Source organism: Montipora foliosa, chromosome 13 (genome assembly GCF_036669935.1).
Source record: "Montipora foliosa isolate CH-2021 chromosome 13, ASM3666993v2, whole genome shotgun sequence".
NCBI classification, from domain to species: domain Eukaryota; kingdom Metazoa; phylum Cnidaria; class Anthozoa; order Scleractinia; family Acroporidae; genus Montipora; species Montipora foliosa.
This window is the reverse complement of record NC_090881.1, coordinates 39,085,978-39,103,952: the sequence shown is the minus strand read 5'-3', so window position 1 is coordinate 39,103,952 and position 17,975 is coordinate 39,085,978. Positions and strand designations below refer to the sequence as shown.

Below are 17,975 nucleotides of genomic sequence, written 5' to 3'. Positions count from 1 at the left end.
CCGTCCACAAAAAAAGAAAGAGAAACAGAGAAAGAAAAAGAATGCGATTGGGAAGTGAAATTAAGTGCTCTTGTCGACTATGTATGAAAATATTCTGCTTTGATTTTACGCGTAATTAAATAATTATATAATTGCAAAGGTTTTACCTAGTATCAGCGAGAATTTCTCAGTGCAATCATCTCGGAACTTTCTAATTTTTTTGTGAACAATTGATTACAGGTTAAACAGTTTCAGATTAAAATGGACGATGAATGTTTGCTGGTTATCTCCGGAGAAAACCCAAAAATATTTTAAGAATTACTGGGAGAAGTCAAGTGGAGAGAGGCGAGGGCGATGTGACTTGCTTGCTGTCTTGAACGTCACTAAGGGTGCGTTCGATTGACCCTATTCCGGAATAAGAATACGTGGAGTGATGATTTAAAACACTATGTGTGGCGTTCTGCAGCAACAAGGATAATAAAGCTATATTTAAAATAGCATTTTAGCAGATGTTTGACAATATTAATATGAATCTCCGCAAAAACGAAGGATTTCTAACTTCTATTCCATGTATTCCTATTCCGGAAAACGGTCAATCGAACGCGCCCTAAATGGAGAAACCACAACTCAAGTCACTTTTCTATACAATTCCGAAATCCTCAGTTCTCTTTGGACAACTTGGGCAAGACTTTCCCTTGATAGATTACTCTGCAAGTCTTAAAAACGAAATTAAATCGTGATTAGCACGCAAATGATTTTTTTGTGACATGGAAAAAAAAAAAGACACTTGTGGCACATTAAATCAACCTTTGTTTGGAAACATGTTATAGGTTATAGCATAGAAGTTACATGCGCGACTGTTTGAGCTTGAATTACTTTGATTGAATATCAAATTTTGAAGCAGTGGAGCCAGTATTGCCGCTCTCAAATTACATTTAACTTTTGAGTAGAAGGCTTATTTTGGAAACATTGGGTTAATGGTTCCATAGTTACGCATAAATCAAAGTGACACGATTTTTCCATCATTTGTCTTCAAGTATTCATTTTAACCTTCCATAATTGAACGTTTAGCTTTTAACATTCCAGTCGATGATATATTTTAAGCATCCTTTTGCGTAGCTATGATGACTTCGGTCTGCGTAATGTTTTACAAAAGAACGAATACCTACTAACGTCACAATATGTTATATTGCATCTTTATCGCTACCTTGTTTGTTTTTAAGTGGAAAGACCATTAAATCACTGATGCATTTCCCCACGCATCTGGACATATTTGGCAAATTCAAACAACATCCGTTGCAACGAGATATTTTTAGATAGATAAAATATTATTCCTCGCTGAAAGGCAAAGATGGTGGTTGGCTTCGGTACGGCTTTACAGTTTATTGTCGGCGCAGTGCTATTTGTTAATGTTTTGCAGCAAAGCGGTGAGTCGTTTGATTAATATTTCAACGGTTCGTGTCACTAAAATGGCTGATGCAGGTATTGCATGGAAAGCCTCGTGGAAGGATTGGCCCCAGCAGTTCAAGGCCTCGATAATTTAACTTCGTGAATGTCACTTTTCAGTAGTTTCAAATTCTAGATAGATTTCAGTATTCATCATGGATATAAACAAAGTCTGTTAAGCCCAGAACGTGACAGAAATGTGCAAAACTTTGTCTCTTCTGAAACGAATGTGCATTTCATTTGTTGGCCATTAATGTTGGACAGTGACGTATCCAGTGGATAAAGTTTCCAATCCTTGGAAGGCTTTATGATGTCAGAGCGTTTTTCTCACATGAGAGATTTAGAAATTAAATGGTTGTTGATTGCAAATTACGTAATTGTAATCAGGAGATTTCAAAACAGTGGGTTGACATTAATTGTCTTCGTAACTCACCCAGCAGCAAACGAAACATTCACACTGTACAAATATTGCAAATTTTGTTTTACTTTATTTCCTTCATTCCTCTCTGTATTTCGTATTTCGTTTTTGTATTTTATATCAATCTCTCCTTTTTCAGAAACCTTCAGCATAACAAGCTCGCCGGCACGTGAAACAATTGTAGTGGAAGGCGTCAACAGCAGTCGAGTGTCACTCGTTTGGAAGTACAGTCTTGCAATAAATGAAACCATTAGTACCATTACCTTCTTCAGGCGAATATCCAGTAGTGAGAGAGATGTACGTATCGCTATAAAGCGAGAGAGTGATCAGTTTTCTTACAATTCCGAAGAATTTAAAGCTAGGTACGAGGCATTGAGTTCTTCGCAGGCTAAATCTGCGACCCTAGTGTTGCTGGACGTGAAAAACAGCGAGGAGTACAGGTATACCTTACGGATATCCACCAACCAGGGTAATCAGAGACATAGAACATCACTGGTTGTTTACGGTCAGTAGAATTACGATGTTACCCTCATCCTTTTGTTTGAGTATTATTTTCCTTGCTGCAATTCATCATTCCCTGAAAGAACTCTTTGTAAAGTCACGAGAAACGTATCGATCCTTTTTGTTTTAATTTCAACCCCCTTTATTAAGAACACTAAGCTTTAGCAAGAGTGCAGTAGATTGTGTTGTTATGGCGTGGGTGGGCTCCCACGCACAGTCACAAATGAGTCTATTTTAGAATACCCGTTCCCGCGAAAATCAGTTATCATGTCCCTGAGAAAACATGGCAGAAGCAGTCAAGCGTGCCATGGCTTCTTCTGATTGGTTAAAATTGGCCGCCCTTTGTTTGTTTCGCGCGCAACCTGTATCTAAAAATGAATCCATATGTGACTGTGCTGGGGAAAGACCGCAAAGTTATAGATCAACACTCTTACCTAGTTTAATCTTGGTTTTAGCATCTCCGAGGTGCTAGTATCACTACAATCTTGGACAAAATAAAATGAAAAATTAGTCCCCCCTCCCCCCCAAAAAAAATCAATGATGAATCCGCGCGCAAGATGAATCCCGTCATTTTTCAATCAATGAAATTGTGGGGAGGGTGATCTTCATTTTCCATTTGAAATGTCCAAGATTCTGGCTACATGCAAATAACCCAAGTAACGTACACATAAGTCGTGCTTGTTGTTATATAGGGAGTTTAAGCAACGTCGACAGCACTGGTTATTTTATTGGTAAAATAAATACTGAAAATATTCGTGCTGCACAGTGCTGCACAGTGCTGCCGTACTCCCCAATCACCAAATTTTACGTTTTGAAGACAACGCGAGCATGCGCCAATGAACCATTCATTTTCTAGCCATCCAATCACGGGATAGTTTGCCCATAATGTACAAAAACGAGAGAACAAGTTGGAATAATCGCGAAATACTTAAGATAGCGCTTTGTTATATTTTGAAGTGTCCTTGCTAAAACTCTCTAATTTGTGATTTTGGTTCCAACAAAAGGAACTAAGTCTTCGCGCATGATTGCCGCTGGCGTTTCTTGTGAACACCAACCATGAAAAGCTATATTGGCTATCTTACAATTATTAAAGGTAAATATACTCCACAGTTTCTTTTACCTGCAAGCACGACGGAAGATAAGCAATATTAATAACTGATCGTCAATTTCTAATTTCGCTTAATTCTAATCAATAATGTCTTCATCGAGAATAAAAAAAAATGATGCTCTGTGTCACTTTACCGTATCTCTTTCTTTTCTCTTGTATGTTCAGATATTATATGTTGTTAGTATAATTTTTAGCCGTGAATATAAGAATTTAGTGTCATATTCACCGCGCTACCCGGTGAATATATATTCACCAAAATTCACTGAGCCTGAGGCGAATAATTGTTAAATATCACATTGAATCCTAGCTATCGATGGAACCAATCGAGTTTCGGTTTACTTTGACGTCATTGTAGCCAAATTCGAGAGCAGTAAGATTATTTTACGGTTCATTGACATCTAGTTTTGGTTAGAATATCTCTTTTGTTTTAGTAAACAAATATGGCTGCTTGTCTCGTCACCGAAAAGCCGAAAAAAAAATTAATGAACCGCTTAACCGCTTCGATTCTGCAACATGACACAATAAGCACGTCATAATTGAACAGTGAACTCAGATTTGATCCATAAAAGTATGAAATAACTTAGAATTTATATTATATTGAATTTAAAACGTTTAAAATTGTTTTAAAATATGCATTGAAATATCCTTCACAATTTAAACTTGTTTTTTGGCATTTTATGCAATTGGGAATTCTTATGAGATATCAGGTTAGATTCTTCCAGTAATTTGAATACTAGCGGGACTTCAAACGAGACGTTTGACAAGTTGGCTGTCGCGAAAGGTCTCTGATGAGTCCCTTGTCAGGGACGAAACATACGTATGTCATGCCAGCCACGAAAGTATGCATTGAAGTATCTTAAACAATTTAAACTTTTTTTTTAAATTCTGAACCTAACCGTACATCAAGCAGGAACATGCTGTAAAATGTACACTTTGAATATCATCATGTTTTTTAGTGCCTCCAAATATCACGTTGAATACATTAAGTAACGCTGAAGTGGAAATTGGACAAGAATTAACCCTTTCGTGCAATGCTTCTGGTGATCCACTGCCCAACATCACCTGGACAAAAGATGGCGTACCCCAGAGTGAGTTCGCATTCTCTGGGTATGAACTACATCTTGCTGACGTGCAAAGAATGGACATTGGATCCTACCGATGCACAGCTTACAATGGATATGGTGGAAGTGTGTCAAAAGCCAGCATCGTAGGTTTACATTGTAAGCAATCTTTTTTCTGTTGTCGAAAATTTGCCATCATAAATTTACTGCTACCTTCTGCAATGTGACTTTACCGTTTTCTGTAAAAGCACCGTTGATAAAGAGAAAACAATTTGTCGCACAGTCAGCTTGAAATCCATTTCTTTGATGGTCAGAAAATTTCCTGTCCACCAATTTGTCTGTCTTTGAAATGACCAAATTACTTGTTTGCGTATTTTTGTTCCCGATTTTGATTTTTTTAACCCAATTAAATTTTTGCGTTTATTGAAGCAAGCGGTTTTATCTTTCCTCAACATTATTTTAATTGATATAGGTGGCCAGTGTCGATCTGAGAGAGTAAATATAACACTGACAAGCGAACTTTGGAATGAGACCTTGATGAACAGAGAATCCAATGAGTTCAGAACTTTGGAGAATAATATTCTATCTTCAGTAAGTTATCCCATTTCATAATTCCGTATATCCACGCCGTCGTTATGAAAGGTTAAACGGTCAGAGATCAAAATCATTGTCATCATCATCATTATCATCATCATTATCGTTATCGTTTTCGTTATCGTTATCGTTATCATCGATCATCATTGCTTTCGTTATTGTCCTTACCAGATCCATTCTTATCATACCAGATCCGTAACTGCAGGTCAGTTTTACGTCTAGAAATCTAGTCTGACTCAGTCAGTCAACAACCGTTCTCCTTTTCTAGAACTGGTGCGAGAATTTGGAATATGATTCCTCCTAAGCTACCGCTACTTAAGTAAACCTCCTTTCAAACGAAAACTGCCCAAACTACTCCTAAAAGGTTTGGAGACTGAGAAGGTTTATGTTGACATGAACGCATTTAAAATCTTTTTTCCCTTCCTTTATTACTAGTTTTAAACTAAATTGATTTACTGTATTTTGTAATAATTTGTCATTTTGAAATAACAAATAAAGTTTATAAAGTTAATAAATTTTAATCTCGTTTTCTTTATTGACCCTGTTCTGTTATGTTTTATTGTTGCCCACCTCGAATAGCTTTGCTAATTATATTGTCGGTAACAAATATTGTAAAATCTGTCTCATTATAATAACATGTTGTTGTTGTTAATGTTATTACTTTTGTATTACTGAGTCCTCGTGAAGTAAATTTGACAATCGGTACCTTAAGCAACGACGACGACGACGGCTACGAGAACGTCACGCAACAAAAGTTTTAATTAGCAAAAACAATAGTTCTGCACGCCCCGCACGTGCCTTTCACATTTTGATACATTTCTTTGCCATTCTCGTCTTGACAACGAAGTAAAATGATCAAATTTGAGGTCATGTTGAGGACGAGAGCACCTGACGATGAAGTTTCAAAGTTCTCTCCAAATATCCACACCGTTCTCATCAATTTTGATCTTGGAATGTGGAATCACGCTTTCCAAGCCGAGAGACTTGGAGTTATCGCAAAATTATTACATTAACGGGATATCAATATTTTTAGACAACGTTCTCGTAGCCGTCGTCGTTCGCCTTGCTTAAGATCCCTTGTAACTTGCAACTGCTAAGCGAAAAATAGCCGCTCATTTAAAACCCCATTGTGAGCCAGCTTCGAAAGTCTTGTTACTCGCGTCTAACTACTGGCCTTTTTCATTAACACTCGTTGTGTTTGTTCTCTTAGATCATGAAAGTTTACATCACCAACGACGGAAAACTGCTCTATGGTGTTATGTTGGAACGATTCAGGTAACAAAAACAAAAGAATTCGTTTGTTTCATATCTTGCAGTGTCGTGTGCCCGACGTAAAAGAAAATTCAGAGCAACGGCTCACTGAAGGGACTGGGACACATGCGCAGTAGCCACCGACATAATAGGGAGCTTAAGCAAGCGTGTTTTTGAGACGCGGACGCCAACCGGAAAAGAACATTTCGCATTCCAGGACAGTGGTTTCTCCCACATTTTTACACTAATCATCTCTAATGTAAATGTGCTTGTGTGAGAGACAAGTTAAAAGGAAAAACAGCTCACTTCCGGTTGCCGTCCGCGTCTCAAAAACGCGCGTGCTTGAGCTCCCTAATAGCTCATCTCAAATGCTTTGCTTTTCAACCACTATTACCGTAGAGCTTCGCTGCACAGGGAGATGCTTTCACGTGCCTGTGTTTTTTCGAAGCAAAAAACGTTGCGCAAACTTTCTGACGATGAATGGGATTAAAGCACATGAAAGAAGCCACTCGAACTCTGACAGAATCTGAAAAAATCAGGCCGACGTTTTCAAATGCTTCCTGACGGGATTGCGCATGCGCGTTGGATGAGATAATCTTCTTAAACCGATGACATTATCACAGCATTGTGTTTTTGTCGTAGAGCCATACATAGGTGGTTTGCAACTTGTCTCTGGGGACTCAGATGACAGTGGCAAAATGTAGAAATGCTGTTGGAAGAACAAAAGAGCTACGTTTTCGTTAGGCCTAGACACAAATATCCGTATATTGAGATATTTCAGGAGCCCATCACCCGGAGCGTGCAACTTAACTATACTTGTGCAAACGGCGTTTTCACAAGTAAGGTTATTTTTAGATTGAATTTCCCGCTAATGAGACTCCCACAGGAGCCCGATGACCAATTACAAGAAATTAAGCTGACGTCATAGGGTCACCGAACCGGAACTGCCTTTGTTTTTTGATCTAATTCGCGGGAAGGGCTATTCTAAAAATAAACCTACTTGTGAAAACGCCGTTTCACAGACGCTGTATGGAAGTTGCACGCTCCAGGATGGGCTCCTGGATATTTAGAAGATTTTGAGGTATTTAAAAATCTCGAAATATTTAGAAAATTGTGATATTTAAGATTTTTTAGGAAGAAACTATTAAAGTCATATTTTTCCCTCGAAAAATGGAGAAAGAAAGCAAACTTTTAAGTTAAATGCTACTTACAAACAGAGAAATTTAAAGAAAATGAACAAATCATCCCATATGGGCCTGCAGTAATCGCATGCAGCAGTGTTATCCATTCAATATATGTCATACATGTTGGAAAAAAAAGTTTTGTTGTATGCCTTACAAAGACACCGTTGAATTTCCTGTATTGCCTCATACTTTGTTAGGTTATAGCAGTATTATTTATGGAAATAAAGGCAGATATTCTTGGGATGTTTAGAAAAAAAAACAGGATATTTAGAAAAAAATTGAAATATTTAGAGCAAAAAATCGGGATTTTCCGGAAACATCTTTAGGCGATTTCACGTGATATTTGTGTCTAGGCCTAGTTTTCGTCCACCAACATTGTGGCGATGACGTAACTCGAAAACCACCTATTAATGTACGCAAGTAACTGATTTCAAACTAATTTTCCCCAAATAGGTGGTTTGCATTGAATCTCTTGAGACCAAGGTGACAATGGTACAAATTACAACGGCTGGTGGACGTAATGTAACATCCATCCATAACTGCTACCTTCATGGTCACCTTTGACAACTTTTAAAACCCCCAGATGTAAAACAAAGACAATAGGGAACATGATTGACCCCGAGAGGACAAGGTTGAGATGCACTGAAAAAGTCACTCACTCGCTGCATTCGAATTTAATGATATAACCTCGTTTACCAACTCTCTTTATTCGCGATTGCTGGGAAGAATTCCAAGAGTTTTAAAGCGAAACAGTTAAGCTGGGATGAATCTCTTCGCGTTCTTAGAAAGTGATGATTTCGTGAACGATGGAATATCATTTTACAATGTAAATCCTGCGCATGCGCAGAACTGAAGATATACACAATCACCTCTGAACACCTTAACCGACCTCCTTTTAAGCAATGCAAATGTAAGACCTTTTGTGTTACTTCTTTTTGCAGTCCTGGTAGCGTGATTGTCACCGTTAGAATGTTGTTTGGAACACCAGCTTGTGATCCTCTAAACCCGTTACGGGATGAAATAGCAAGTGCAAGACTCGGCCAGTTCACGGTTGACCCACAGTTATATATTTATCCGCCTGTCTTGATTCCTACGACACGTCCAACAGCAAGAACAAATTCAGGTAAAAAAATTGGCTTTAAGAAGTTAAGGTTGGTCGTGATTGCTTCATCTCTTAGAGGCCAAGGCAAACGGCTTCAGGGAAAGCTCTGCATCCTATGAACTGAACTGAGCTCTACGCTCTACATTGTGGCTGAGTCGTTAGGGCGGTTGTTTTGATATTCGGAGATCCCGGGTTCAAGACCCTTCTGACCTTTGGTTGAATTTGATCCTGGAAGTCCCTGGTTCAACTTCTCGCCTTCGTTTGTAATAGGCAACTGGTTTGCTTCCGGCTAATTGAGACTCTTATACATTGTTCTTCTGTTCTGATCTTTTCGTTGGCCCTGATAAGCCCCTGTGGTAAGGCGGTCAAGTTATAAAGTATGTACTACGTATGTATGTAGGTTCCAGTGCGACTCGATTTGCCAACAGGAAAGATGAACAGCTAAAAATATCAAAATTACTGAAAGACCTTGCTGACAACGGAAATCATAGTTTGTTTCCCAAGACACTTTTTGATCTGTGTATCTCATAAATATTTGTCTTTTTAATTATCTTTTCGTGTAAATGCGAGAAATATCGTTACAGTACAATACAGGATAGTTTTTAGGGATAACAGTCAAGCCGGAGAAAGGCCAACGTAAAGTTTGTTGAACTCATATTTAGACTAAGTAACTGAACCTTTAATTGACCATATTCGTATTCTCAGTATTGGACTGGAACTAGCTGGCAATGGAGGCTATTGCGGGGGAATCCTTTCAGATGCAAATACTTTTTAATATATTTCCTCGCATTGGCCTCGATTTCACCCTGCGAGTAGAGCCCCTCTAAAACTCGCAGCGAGGGAGAAAGAGAGGCTCTGGAGAAATCGTGTCAAGTCTTTTAAGTCGCCGCAGGCCAAGTTTCTCGGCTAATCACTGCGGTCAAACCAACGCACAAGGGAGGCGTAATATTGAAGAAACTGTGGTATATTAAGGAAGAAAACCTTCATTAATTCATTTTTGTACAAAGACCTCTATTACGTGAAAGCAAACACACGCTAAAATTGAACTGTCGTCGTAGAATTTGATTCATTTGTTGACCAGTCTGAATCATAAAGAATGTATTTACAATATGGGGGATAAAGATAGGAAATCGTTTCTTCCTTAGTGAGAACGAGGAGGCCGAAGACAAAAGGACCAGGAAGAAAGGACGCAGGTATGCAATTTCTCTTAGCACAACCTCATCTCCAACAACACCACCGAACACCGAAGGTGTGAAGTATACCTTCCTTTTTATTCGGATAAAGTATTACATGCAATGGCCTCATATCATGCAATACATGTACTTTCTTTTTTAAGATTCTGACTCCAAGGAAACTTTGTTAATGTTTCACGCCATTTATCTTGCTGTTATCTGCTTTCTCGTGATGGCCAACATTATTCTTGCTTTTCTGCTGTGGAGACGGTACAAGAACAAAGGTAATTTTGTTCTGCTTATTAAATTTGTCTAGTGGATATCGCTCACGGACTGCATCCCAGCGCTGCACGTTGTTAGAATCCCAGTTCATGCGCTCCAAAGTTCATTCAGCTTTCCATCCATTTGGGGTCAATAAATGAGTACCAGTGTTACTGGGGACATGTTGTGCCTGCAATCGGGATAGGAGTGACGCCCACCCCTGCCGTAACAACGGTAGAAGTCATTGAAAAAAGGGCCTCCAGGTTGCCATTTGACTGCGGTCGGCCTCCTGTGACGTGTGGTCTTGTCGTCTTTGCCTCCAAGCACCAAATTGCGGTAACCTGCGCTTCACCAGGAGCCTACAACTCCCATAGTAGATCTATGCATAGGCATTTTCACAGATCAAGCTATTTTTAGACGAATTCTTAAATAAGATTTGGCTTGCACGAGTGACCATTGTCAATCGCATGGGTAATAATTGCTCATGCAAGACTTGCTATTGGCTGGAGAGGTCTGGTAAAAACGCCGTTGCATGAATACAACGACGTTGTACGCTCCTAGTCATGTGCTCTTGAAGGAGCAGCTGATGAGAGGAGGGCCACACATTCAAGGGACCCAACCCGCTCCAACGCATTCCTCATAAATGGTTCCTTACCAGACAACATTTCCACCGTGGCGTGACATGTGTATGTGAAAGAGAAGCTGATAAGCACAAAGACCAGAATATGTTTTGTTTTTTTTTCCTGCTTAGCTAGCTACCATTAGATAAGATCGCGCACTTTTGCTGACCAGTTGAGACAAGGTAGCTTTCTTGGCATTTCACTTGCGGGTGTGCTTATTGTTGGTCTAATGCATGCTAGGATGCAAGCGTAAACATTTCAATTCTAGTAAAACGTAACTTTTCCGTTACAGATTCTTAAAAATATTTTTGCCTGCACTATTGGTTACGCCCATTCACAGACGTGCTTGTGTTTATTCCTGTGATTGTGTCAAACGGAAAAAAGATAGACTTTAAAGCTGTTTTTTAAAATTTTCTTTTTGCAGGCTCTGCAACAGAAAAATGGTGGGTACCAATACGAAATGAAATATCTTGCTCTTACGAAACAGCCTCCATATATCTCGACAGTTATTTAGTCTCCCACACCAAAGGACCAACTATAAGAATTTACCGCTGAGAAAGAACTCTTGCCCACGGTGAAGTATGGACTCGCTTGAGAAGACTTTAAGCGACATCTCTGCCGCCCAAGAACACTGACACTTTCATAGCAGATACAAACGTTTTGGATATGATATCATCAAGATGTAAAATAAAAAGCAGCCTCTGCTTACTTGTAGCTCAACAATGCAATATCCATTTGTATAAAGGGAAATAGAAGCACCATTTTGAATTTCTGAGTGTGGTAAAAACTTTGCTCGATCCCTTTGTGATTACAAAAAAATCAATATATATTTTTCATTTCTTTTGAAATAAAAATAGCCGTTTGTTTGTGAAGACAATTTTTGCCTCATGTTCTACGTTTGTTTTTTTACTAGTTGTGAATTAAATGAGAGTTACAACAAGCAGGACGATGCAAAGGTAACGGCGAGCATTTTTACAATTTATCATACACGTAGAAACTTAGAACTCGTTGGGTATTATTTCATCTTTGCACTTTTCATCGTGATCATCATTACTCACTATCATCATCATCATCGTTATCATTATCATTTCCTTCATCACCATGATCATCATCATAAGCATCATTATTATTTTCGCCACCTTCATCAATATTTATCTTAGGATTTTTATGCCATGTTTGCAGAGCTGCTGTACAGGAAAGCGTTATTTAAATATCAAAAAGAAATAAATGGCCTCTGACAGCGGCATAGAGGTTCAACCCCTGGAGAAGGCAGTAATCCTGAAACGGTGGTTTAAAATTAAATACTAAATACAGCGCTATGAGAACAAACCATCGTTCCTTAATTATTCCCTATTCTCTTTTTCTTTTCTTGCAACCACGTGACCTATAATCTCTAGAGACTCCAATAGGATATGAGTTTATGTTTGCAGCCATATTGGTGGTGCATTTTATAACAAACAATGAAAACTAATGAGTGAACTTTGTTTTTTGCTCCAACATATTGACGATGCAGTTACGTTGAAATCAATCAACTGCGCCTGAGATAATTAACCAGGTTGACATGTCAAATTTAACTGCAGGGACGTGAAGAAACTCTTCAAGAGTCCAGAACTGATGTCTTATCGCACTCCACTGACGTTTTGTCTTTGCATTCACTCGCGGTAAGTGAAATGTCATTGGACACAACACAGCAATCCATCTACGACGCCTGCAAGCCCACACCAGCGAGGAGGAGTTGGGAATTTAGTCGAGAGCATGTCAACTTGATAAAAGAGATTGGAAAAGGTGCGTTTTGCCAAGTGGCCAAAGCAGAAGCTTGGAACATCAGTGGAATCAAGGGTCTTACAACGGTGGCAGTTAAAATGCTGAAAGGTAATTCGGTTTGCGATCAGTTTTGGCTCACGAAGTAATAATAATAATAATAATAATAATAATACTGATACTGATACTGAGAATGATAAATAGACGATATTACATGGCCGAAGCGAAGTGAGCGAAACGAACAAGTGAGAGATACTTTCCGCGCGAGAAGATAAAATTCATATCCCCAAGCGGCCATGTAATGTTCTGTTTATTATATAGATATTGATGAAATGTCCAACCGAATTTTAAAAAACTTGTTTTATTCATTTTCGAAATGATGAAAAAGTGGTCACCAACCGCTAAAACACTCATGTTGTGTAACATGAAATAAGATATGAAAGTTATGAAAAGCAAATAATGATAATGTAAAATTTTGCAACAAAAATGTTAATGTAGTAGAGTAAAGTTATATTGAAGCATAAAAGTATCTCGCGTTTTATTGGCTAATAGTGTTCGTTACCATGACGACACCTACATTCGCACATGTGAAAGATAAATATGATATGTTCACTACGTGCGGTGAAGATATGATTTTTTAGTAAATGGAGAAATCCTTGTAGTTCATCAGTATCTATATAATAATGAACTTTATTTAAGTGCCCATTATATTTAGTGCTGGGCAAATCAAAGCAAATCAATTCACTTTAAATCATAGGTTGGTTTTTTTGAGTAGAGGGGGAAACCGGGGCGTTTACCATTTGAACGGAAAATCCGGTTGGAATGGAATGCTCGTAATGGTACAGGATTTTCCCGGTGTGGCGTTTCGCCAAGCCCGAGACTCTCGCGGCTAGAAGAAAACAATATAACAAATCGAAAAACAATTCAAAATGACGGCTGCATCTGCAGCGTCGAATGGCGGGAAAAGAGGCCGAAGTGCACCCGGTCGAGTGGGAGTTTACAAATGGTACAGTCTTTTTCCGGTCATTTCGGTTGGGACGGGAAAAGAGGAATACCTCTGAGGATTTCCATCTTTTCCAGAAACTTTCCGCTGGAATGAGCTGTACCATTTGGGTTTCCAACCGGAATTTTCGGATTTTGTTGACAAATGGTAAACGCTCCCGGAGTACCGGTGAAAAACCTATCGAGGAACCAATAAACTCAACCCTCATCTGTCTGGGAATCGAACCCTGCTCGCATAAAGGTGTATCCCATTTTTTAAGCGTCCTCGTGACACAAAAAAACGTGATGTAATTGAAAGTTTGTGCGGGAATACCCTGGCAATGTGACTAGTTTATCGAGCATGCACACACAGCATTCGAAAAGCTAGAATTGCTTCAGAGTGTACATATCCATGCATTAGTTTTACTCAACCACGTCTAATGATTATTTAGTAATTCACCGAGGAATCATGATATTCTTATTATCTTTTCAATTTTAACACAATTCCTGAGCTCCTCTGGCCTTTTAGTAGAAGTGGCATGTGTTGTAAGCCTCAGAAATAGCAAATATTAATAATTTTATTAATATTAATTAATTAATTCATTAATTTATTAATCTTTATTAATCTCCTTGTATCTTTACTTTGCTAATATAACTGTTAAACAATGTGAAAAAATAATTGAATTCAATTGAATTACGCCCCCTCCCTGACAAAGTCACCAAACCCTTGCCCTCCTCTCTCTGCGTTTTTACATTCTTGGGTAAAGTATCGCACAGAATCATTTTACCTTCTTGATATTCTACAGAAAATGCTTCGGATTCAGACAGGAAAGATCTACTGTCAGAACTGGCGTTGATGAAAAATCTGAGACCGCATCCTCATGTCATCAACCTGATGGGTTGCGTCACGAATTCTGGTAAATCCCGGCATTGATATTAGGGACCTTTAGAACAGAGGAAGAAATGACAACGAGCACGAATTTTCCGTTCTGAGCACGCGCACTTCGAAAAATGTTGGCCACTCGTTGGCCTCCAAACTTTGTGCGCATGCTCAGTACGGAAACCTCGTACTCGTACTCGTAGTCATCCTCGTCCACCGATCTAAAGGTCCTTATTAAGCAGGCGCTGTGTCTGAATGAGTGAACAAGTGAGTTTAGCAGTAGAGTGTCAATCTCAACTGAGTTTTCCCCCGGAATACGCTCATTCTAGAGTTTGTACCGAGTCTATGTCTTTAGCAGATTAGCATATGTTGTTATGGCGGCCGGCCACGTTTGAGAGGGCTCTGTCGTCTTACGGCGCTAAGTTAACGATGTCTACAATTGCACAGGTGAAGGACCTTCTAAAGAAGGAACTCGAACCGATTCACTCTAAATTGGAAACTATGACTACCAAATTTAGTGTTTCCGTGCTCTTTTTGTTTACTCGCCAGTATTAAATGTAACATCGATAGGTAACATGCGCGCCAACTAGGAAACCGAATGGTTTATTTGGCCAGCATGCTCAAACACTTCTACTTCATACAATAGAAACATCATTGGCAACTATTAAACGTTCGTAACAATATTAGGTAACCACGTCAAGAGGAATTAAAATTGTGTTGTATTGTATTGTGTTATGTTTCAGAAAGGTCATTCCTTTTACCGCTATTTCGAGTAAATCTTTTTTTTCGCCCGATGCAAGGGAATCCGGAACCAGCAAATGTGAGACTATGGAATCCGAAATCCAGAGAGGGGAATCCGGAATCCACTGTATGGAATCCAGAATCCACAGATTTCGATGGAATCTAGGATCTATTTCGACGGAGACCATTAGTTTGGAATCCGAAATCCACGACTCGGGATCCGGGGTCCACTATTCGGGATCCGGAATCCACGGGCTGGGATCTGGATTTCCGAAGGAAATCTGGATTCCTTTACATAGAGCGATTTTTTCCTTCGTTACGTAATACAATCAGTGCATGTAATATAATAAGCATGCAAAAACTGATAATATCAAAAGGCAACGTTTCGGTCTCTTCATTCTTCCATCATTTAAATGATACCATACAATACAATACATACTTAATTGACCGCTCCCCATAGGGGCTTTTCAGGGCCAATGGAACACAATCAACGAAACTACAGAAAACAACAACAACTGTTAAGAACCCCAACTGGCCGGAGGCAAACCAGTTGGCTATTTACAAGTGCGGCTGGGAAGTTGAACCTGGGACTACCAGGAACAATTTCAACGAATGGTCAGAGCGGGTCTTGAGCCCGGGATCTCCGGATCTCAAGGCAAGCGCCCTAACCACTGGGCCACACTGCGTCCATAAAATATGCAACGCGTATGAACATCAGTTTCAAGACGTGTAAATTAACTTGAAAACTCTCTTTGGACCTCCGCGCGGACAGAGTCAGCATGAACGCAATATCTAAGCCACCTAAACGTGCAAACTGGGTTTGTCTGCGTGAAATACGTAGTAATAGTTAATAACCGCACACGATCGCAAGACTACAAGTACTGTATATGGAGTGTTAAATAATATTTTGCAGATCCGTTGCTTGTTTTGATCGAGTACATCCCTTATGGGGACTTGTTGGGATTCTTAAGAAAGAGCCGGGGTCTTAATGACACATACTATAAGGACCCAGACGTAAAACCTCGGACAAATCTAACGTCGCCGCAAATGATGCAGTTTGCTTGGCAGATTGCCGACGGGATGCGGTATCTCTCCTCTAACAAGGTAAGCTTGAATTTAACCTGATTTTTCATAAATTTCTCAAGATTCAGAAAGTTTAATACATTCATCCATCTTGGGAATCAATGTAATAAAACAAACTTCAAGGCTACTCAAGAGAAGGAAAGTTTATATTATGGATTATCCTCTTGCTCCCTTGAATGCCACAGGATTGCATTTTTTGCATGAAAGGAATCTAAGGATGCGTTCGATTGACCGTATTCCGGAATAGGAATACATGGAATATAAGTTAGAAATCCTTCGTTTTTACGGAGATTCACACTAAGATTGTCAAACATCTGCTAAAATGCTATATCAAACATATTTTTATTATCTTTGCTGCTTCCAAACGCGCCAGACATACCGCTTTAATCATCACTCCGCGTATTCTTCTTCCGGAATAGGGTCAATCGAACGCGCCCTAAGTGGTACGCAAGACGATGGTACTTTCTTTCTCGGCATTTTAACAGGTGTTCTTTTTTCAAATTTTATTTTGGTTGTCTTATAATATTTTTTACAGATAATCCACCGTGATTTAGCGGCGAGAAATGTTCTTGTTGGCGAAGGGGAGAAATGCAAAGTGACGGATTTTGGAATGGCAAGAAATGTGGAACAGGGTGATATCTACACCAAACGAAGTCGGGTTAGAATTCAGATATCATCGAATTCATTCCTGTTTTTAAGGTTATCGGGTGTACTTGGGAAATATCAGAGAATTTCTGTTTACCCATTGAGTCCACAAGTGTAAGGGGCCAGATCGATTTGAGATGCCGGGTAATGTGGAACAGGATAGCTCACCGAAGGGAGTCGACTTTTTTTGTTAAATCATGAGATATATTTAACAAATAACGGACTTTCTACATTCCATTTTGTCCATAGACATTTGGAGTCTGTTAAGCATGTGTTGCCTTTAATGCGCTGCACTTAGCTTATGGAGAAAGGCTACACAGGACGATCAAGCCCACTCTTCCATCTCTGACTTCTTAAAGGTTTATGGGCTTTATTCGCGCAGCGGCCATATTGGCAATAAACAATAGATTTCGTATCCCGAGCCTCGAGTTGAAATTTTCGGGAACGAGTTTCGGTTGGGCAAAACAAAAGTTTTCAATCCCTCGGGACTCAACGTAACAAAAGTTTTCAATCCCTCGGGACTCAACGTAACAAAAGTTTTCAATCCCTCGGGACTCAACGTGGCAGCCGTGTGATTAAGGCCCATTGGGAAGAAAAACCTTAAATGACAATGACCACAACCGGGTTTTCTGAGCCCGCGAGACTGAGCACCCCCAGCAAACCGTTGTTTTAACGAAAACCGCTGGTCAGCCACCTGATTCTGGTCATTGCTCTCTAGGGTCTTCCCATTGGGAAGGGCTGACCGAGTTGACGATTAGAATTCAGGGGATGCTACTGAATGGCCAGTGTGGGCTTTGTATTTATGGCGTTCTTTCTAGAACCACAGATTTCTGACCTGTTCACAGCGACAGAAAATCCAATCTTGATTGAGATTAATCACCCTGTCCTAGCTGTCCGGCTAAAACAGTTTTTCACGGCAGGTTGCCTGTTAATTAGTCAATTGTTAATCAATAAGTTATTTATTTATTTATTTATTTATTCATTTTCTTCAAAAACAGGGTCGCCTGCCTGTCAAGTGGACTGCTCACGAGGCTTTGCTATATGGAACATATACAACACAAAGTGATGTGTAAGCACTATAATTTCTTGAAAGCTCTTTACCTTCAGGGCAGACCAGGAAGGCTCTACAATGTGATTTTCATTTGGAGGTGTTACATATTACAGCCGGCGAAAACCTGTTTACGTTT

At 39.4% G+C, this 17,975-nt stretch overlaps 1 protein-coding gene across 1 annotated transcript in view; it reads left to right on the top strand.

The window, feature by feature from the left end:
- Positions 1–1,330: 1,330 nt before the first annotated feature.
- The window catches only part of LOC137983215 (fibroblast growth factor receptor-like), a 25,525-nt gene continuing 8,880 nt past the window's right edge, over positions 1,331–17,975 (top strand). Inside the window, exons 1-15 of the mRNA XM_068830413.1 lie at positions 1,331–1,406; positions 1,983–2,348; positions 4,409–4,672; positions 4,986–5,104; positions 6,318–6,382; positions 8,484–8,665; positions 9,790–9,837; positions 9,981–10,100; positions 11,122–11,140; positions 11,611–11,653; positions 12,278–12,569; positions 14,246–14,356; positions 15,974–16,164; positions 16,679–16,801; positions 17,787–17,857. Of these exons, the coding sequence (XP_068686514.1) occupies positions 1,331–1,406; positions 1,983–2,348; positions 4,409–4,672; positions 4,986–5,104; positions 6,318–6,382; positions 8,484–8,665; positions 9,790–9,837; positions 9,981–10,100; positions 11,122–11,140; positions 11,611–11,653; positions 12,278–12,569; positions 14,246–14,356; positions 15,974–16,164; positions 16,679–16,801; positions 17,787–17,857 (2,090 nt within the window). The remainder of the gene's footprint in view (positions 1,407–1,982; positions 2,349–4,408; positions 4,673–4,985; positions 5,105–6,317; positions 6,383–8,483; positions 8,666–9,789; positions 9,838–9,980; positions 10,101–11,121; positions 11,141–11,610; positions 11,654–12,277; positions 12,570–14,245; positions 14,357–15,973; positions 16,165–16,678; positions 16,802–17,786; positions 17,858–17,975) is intronic.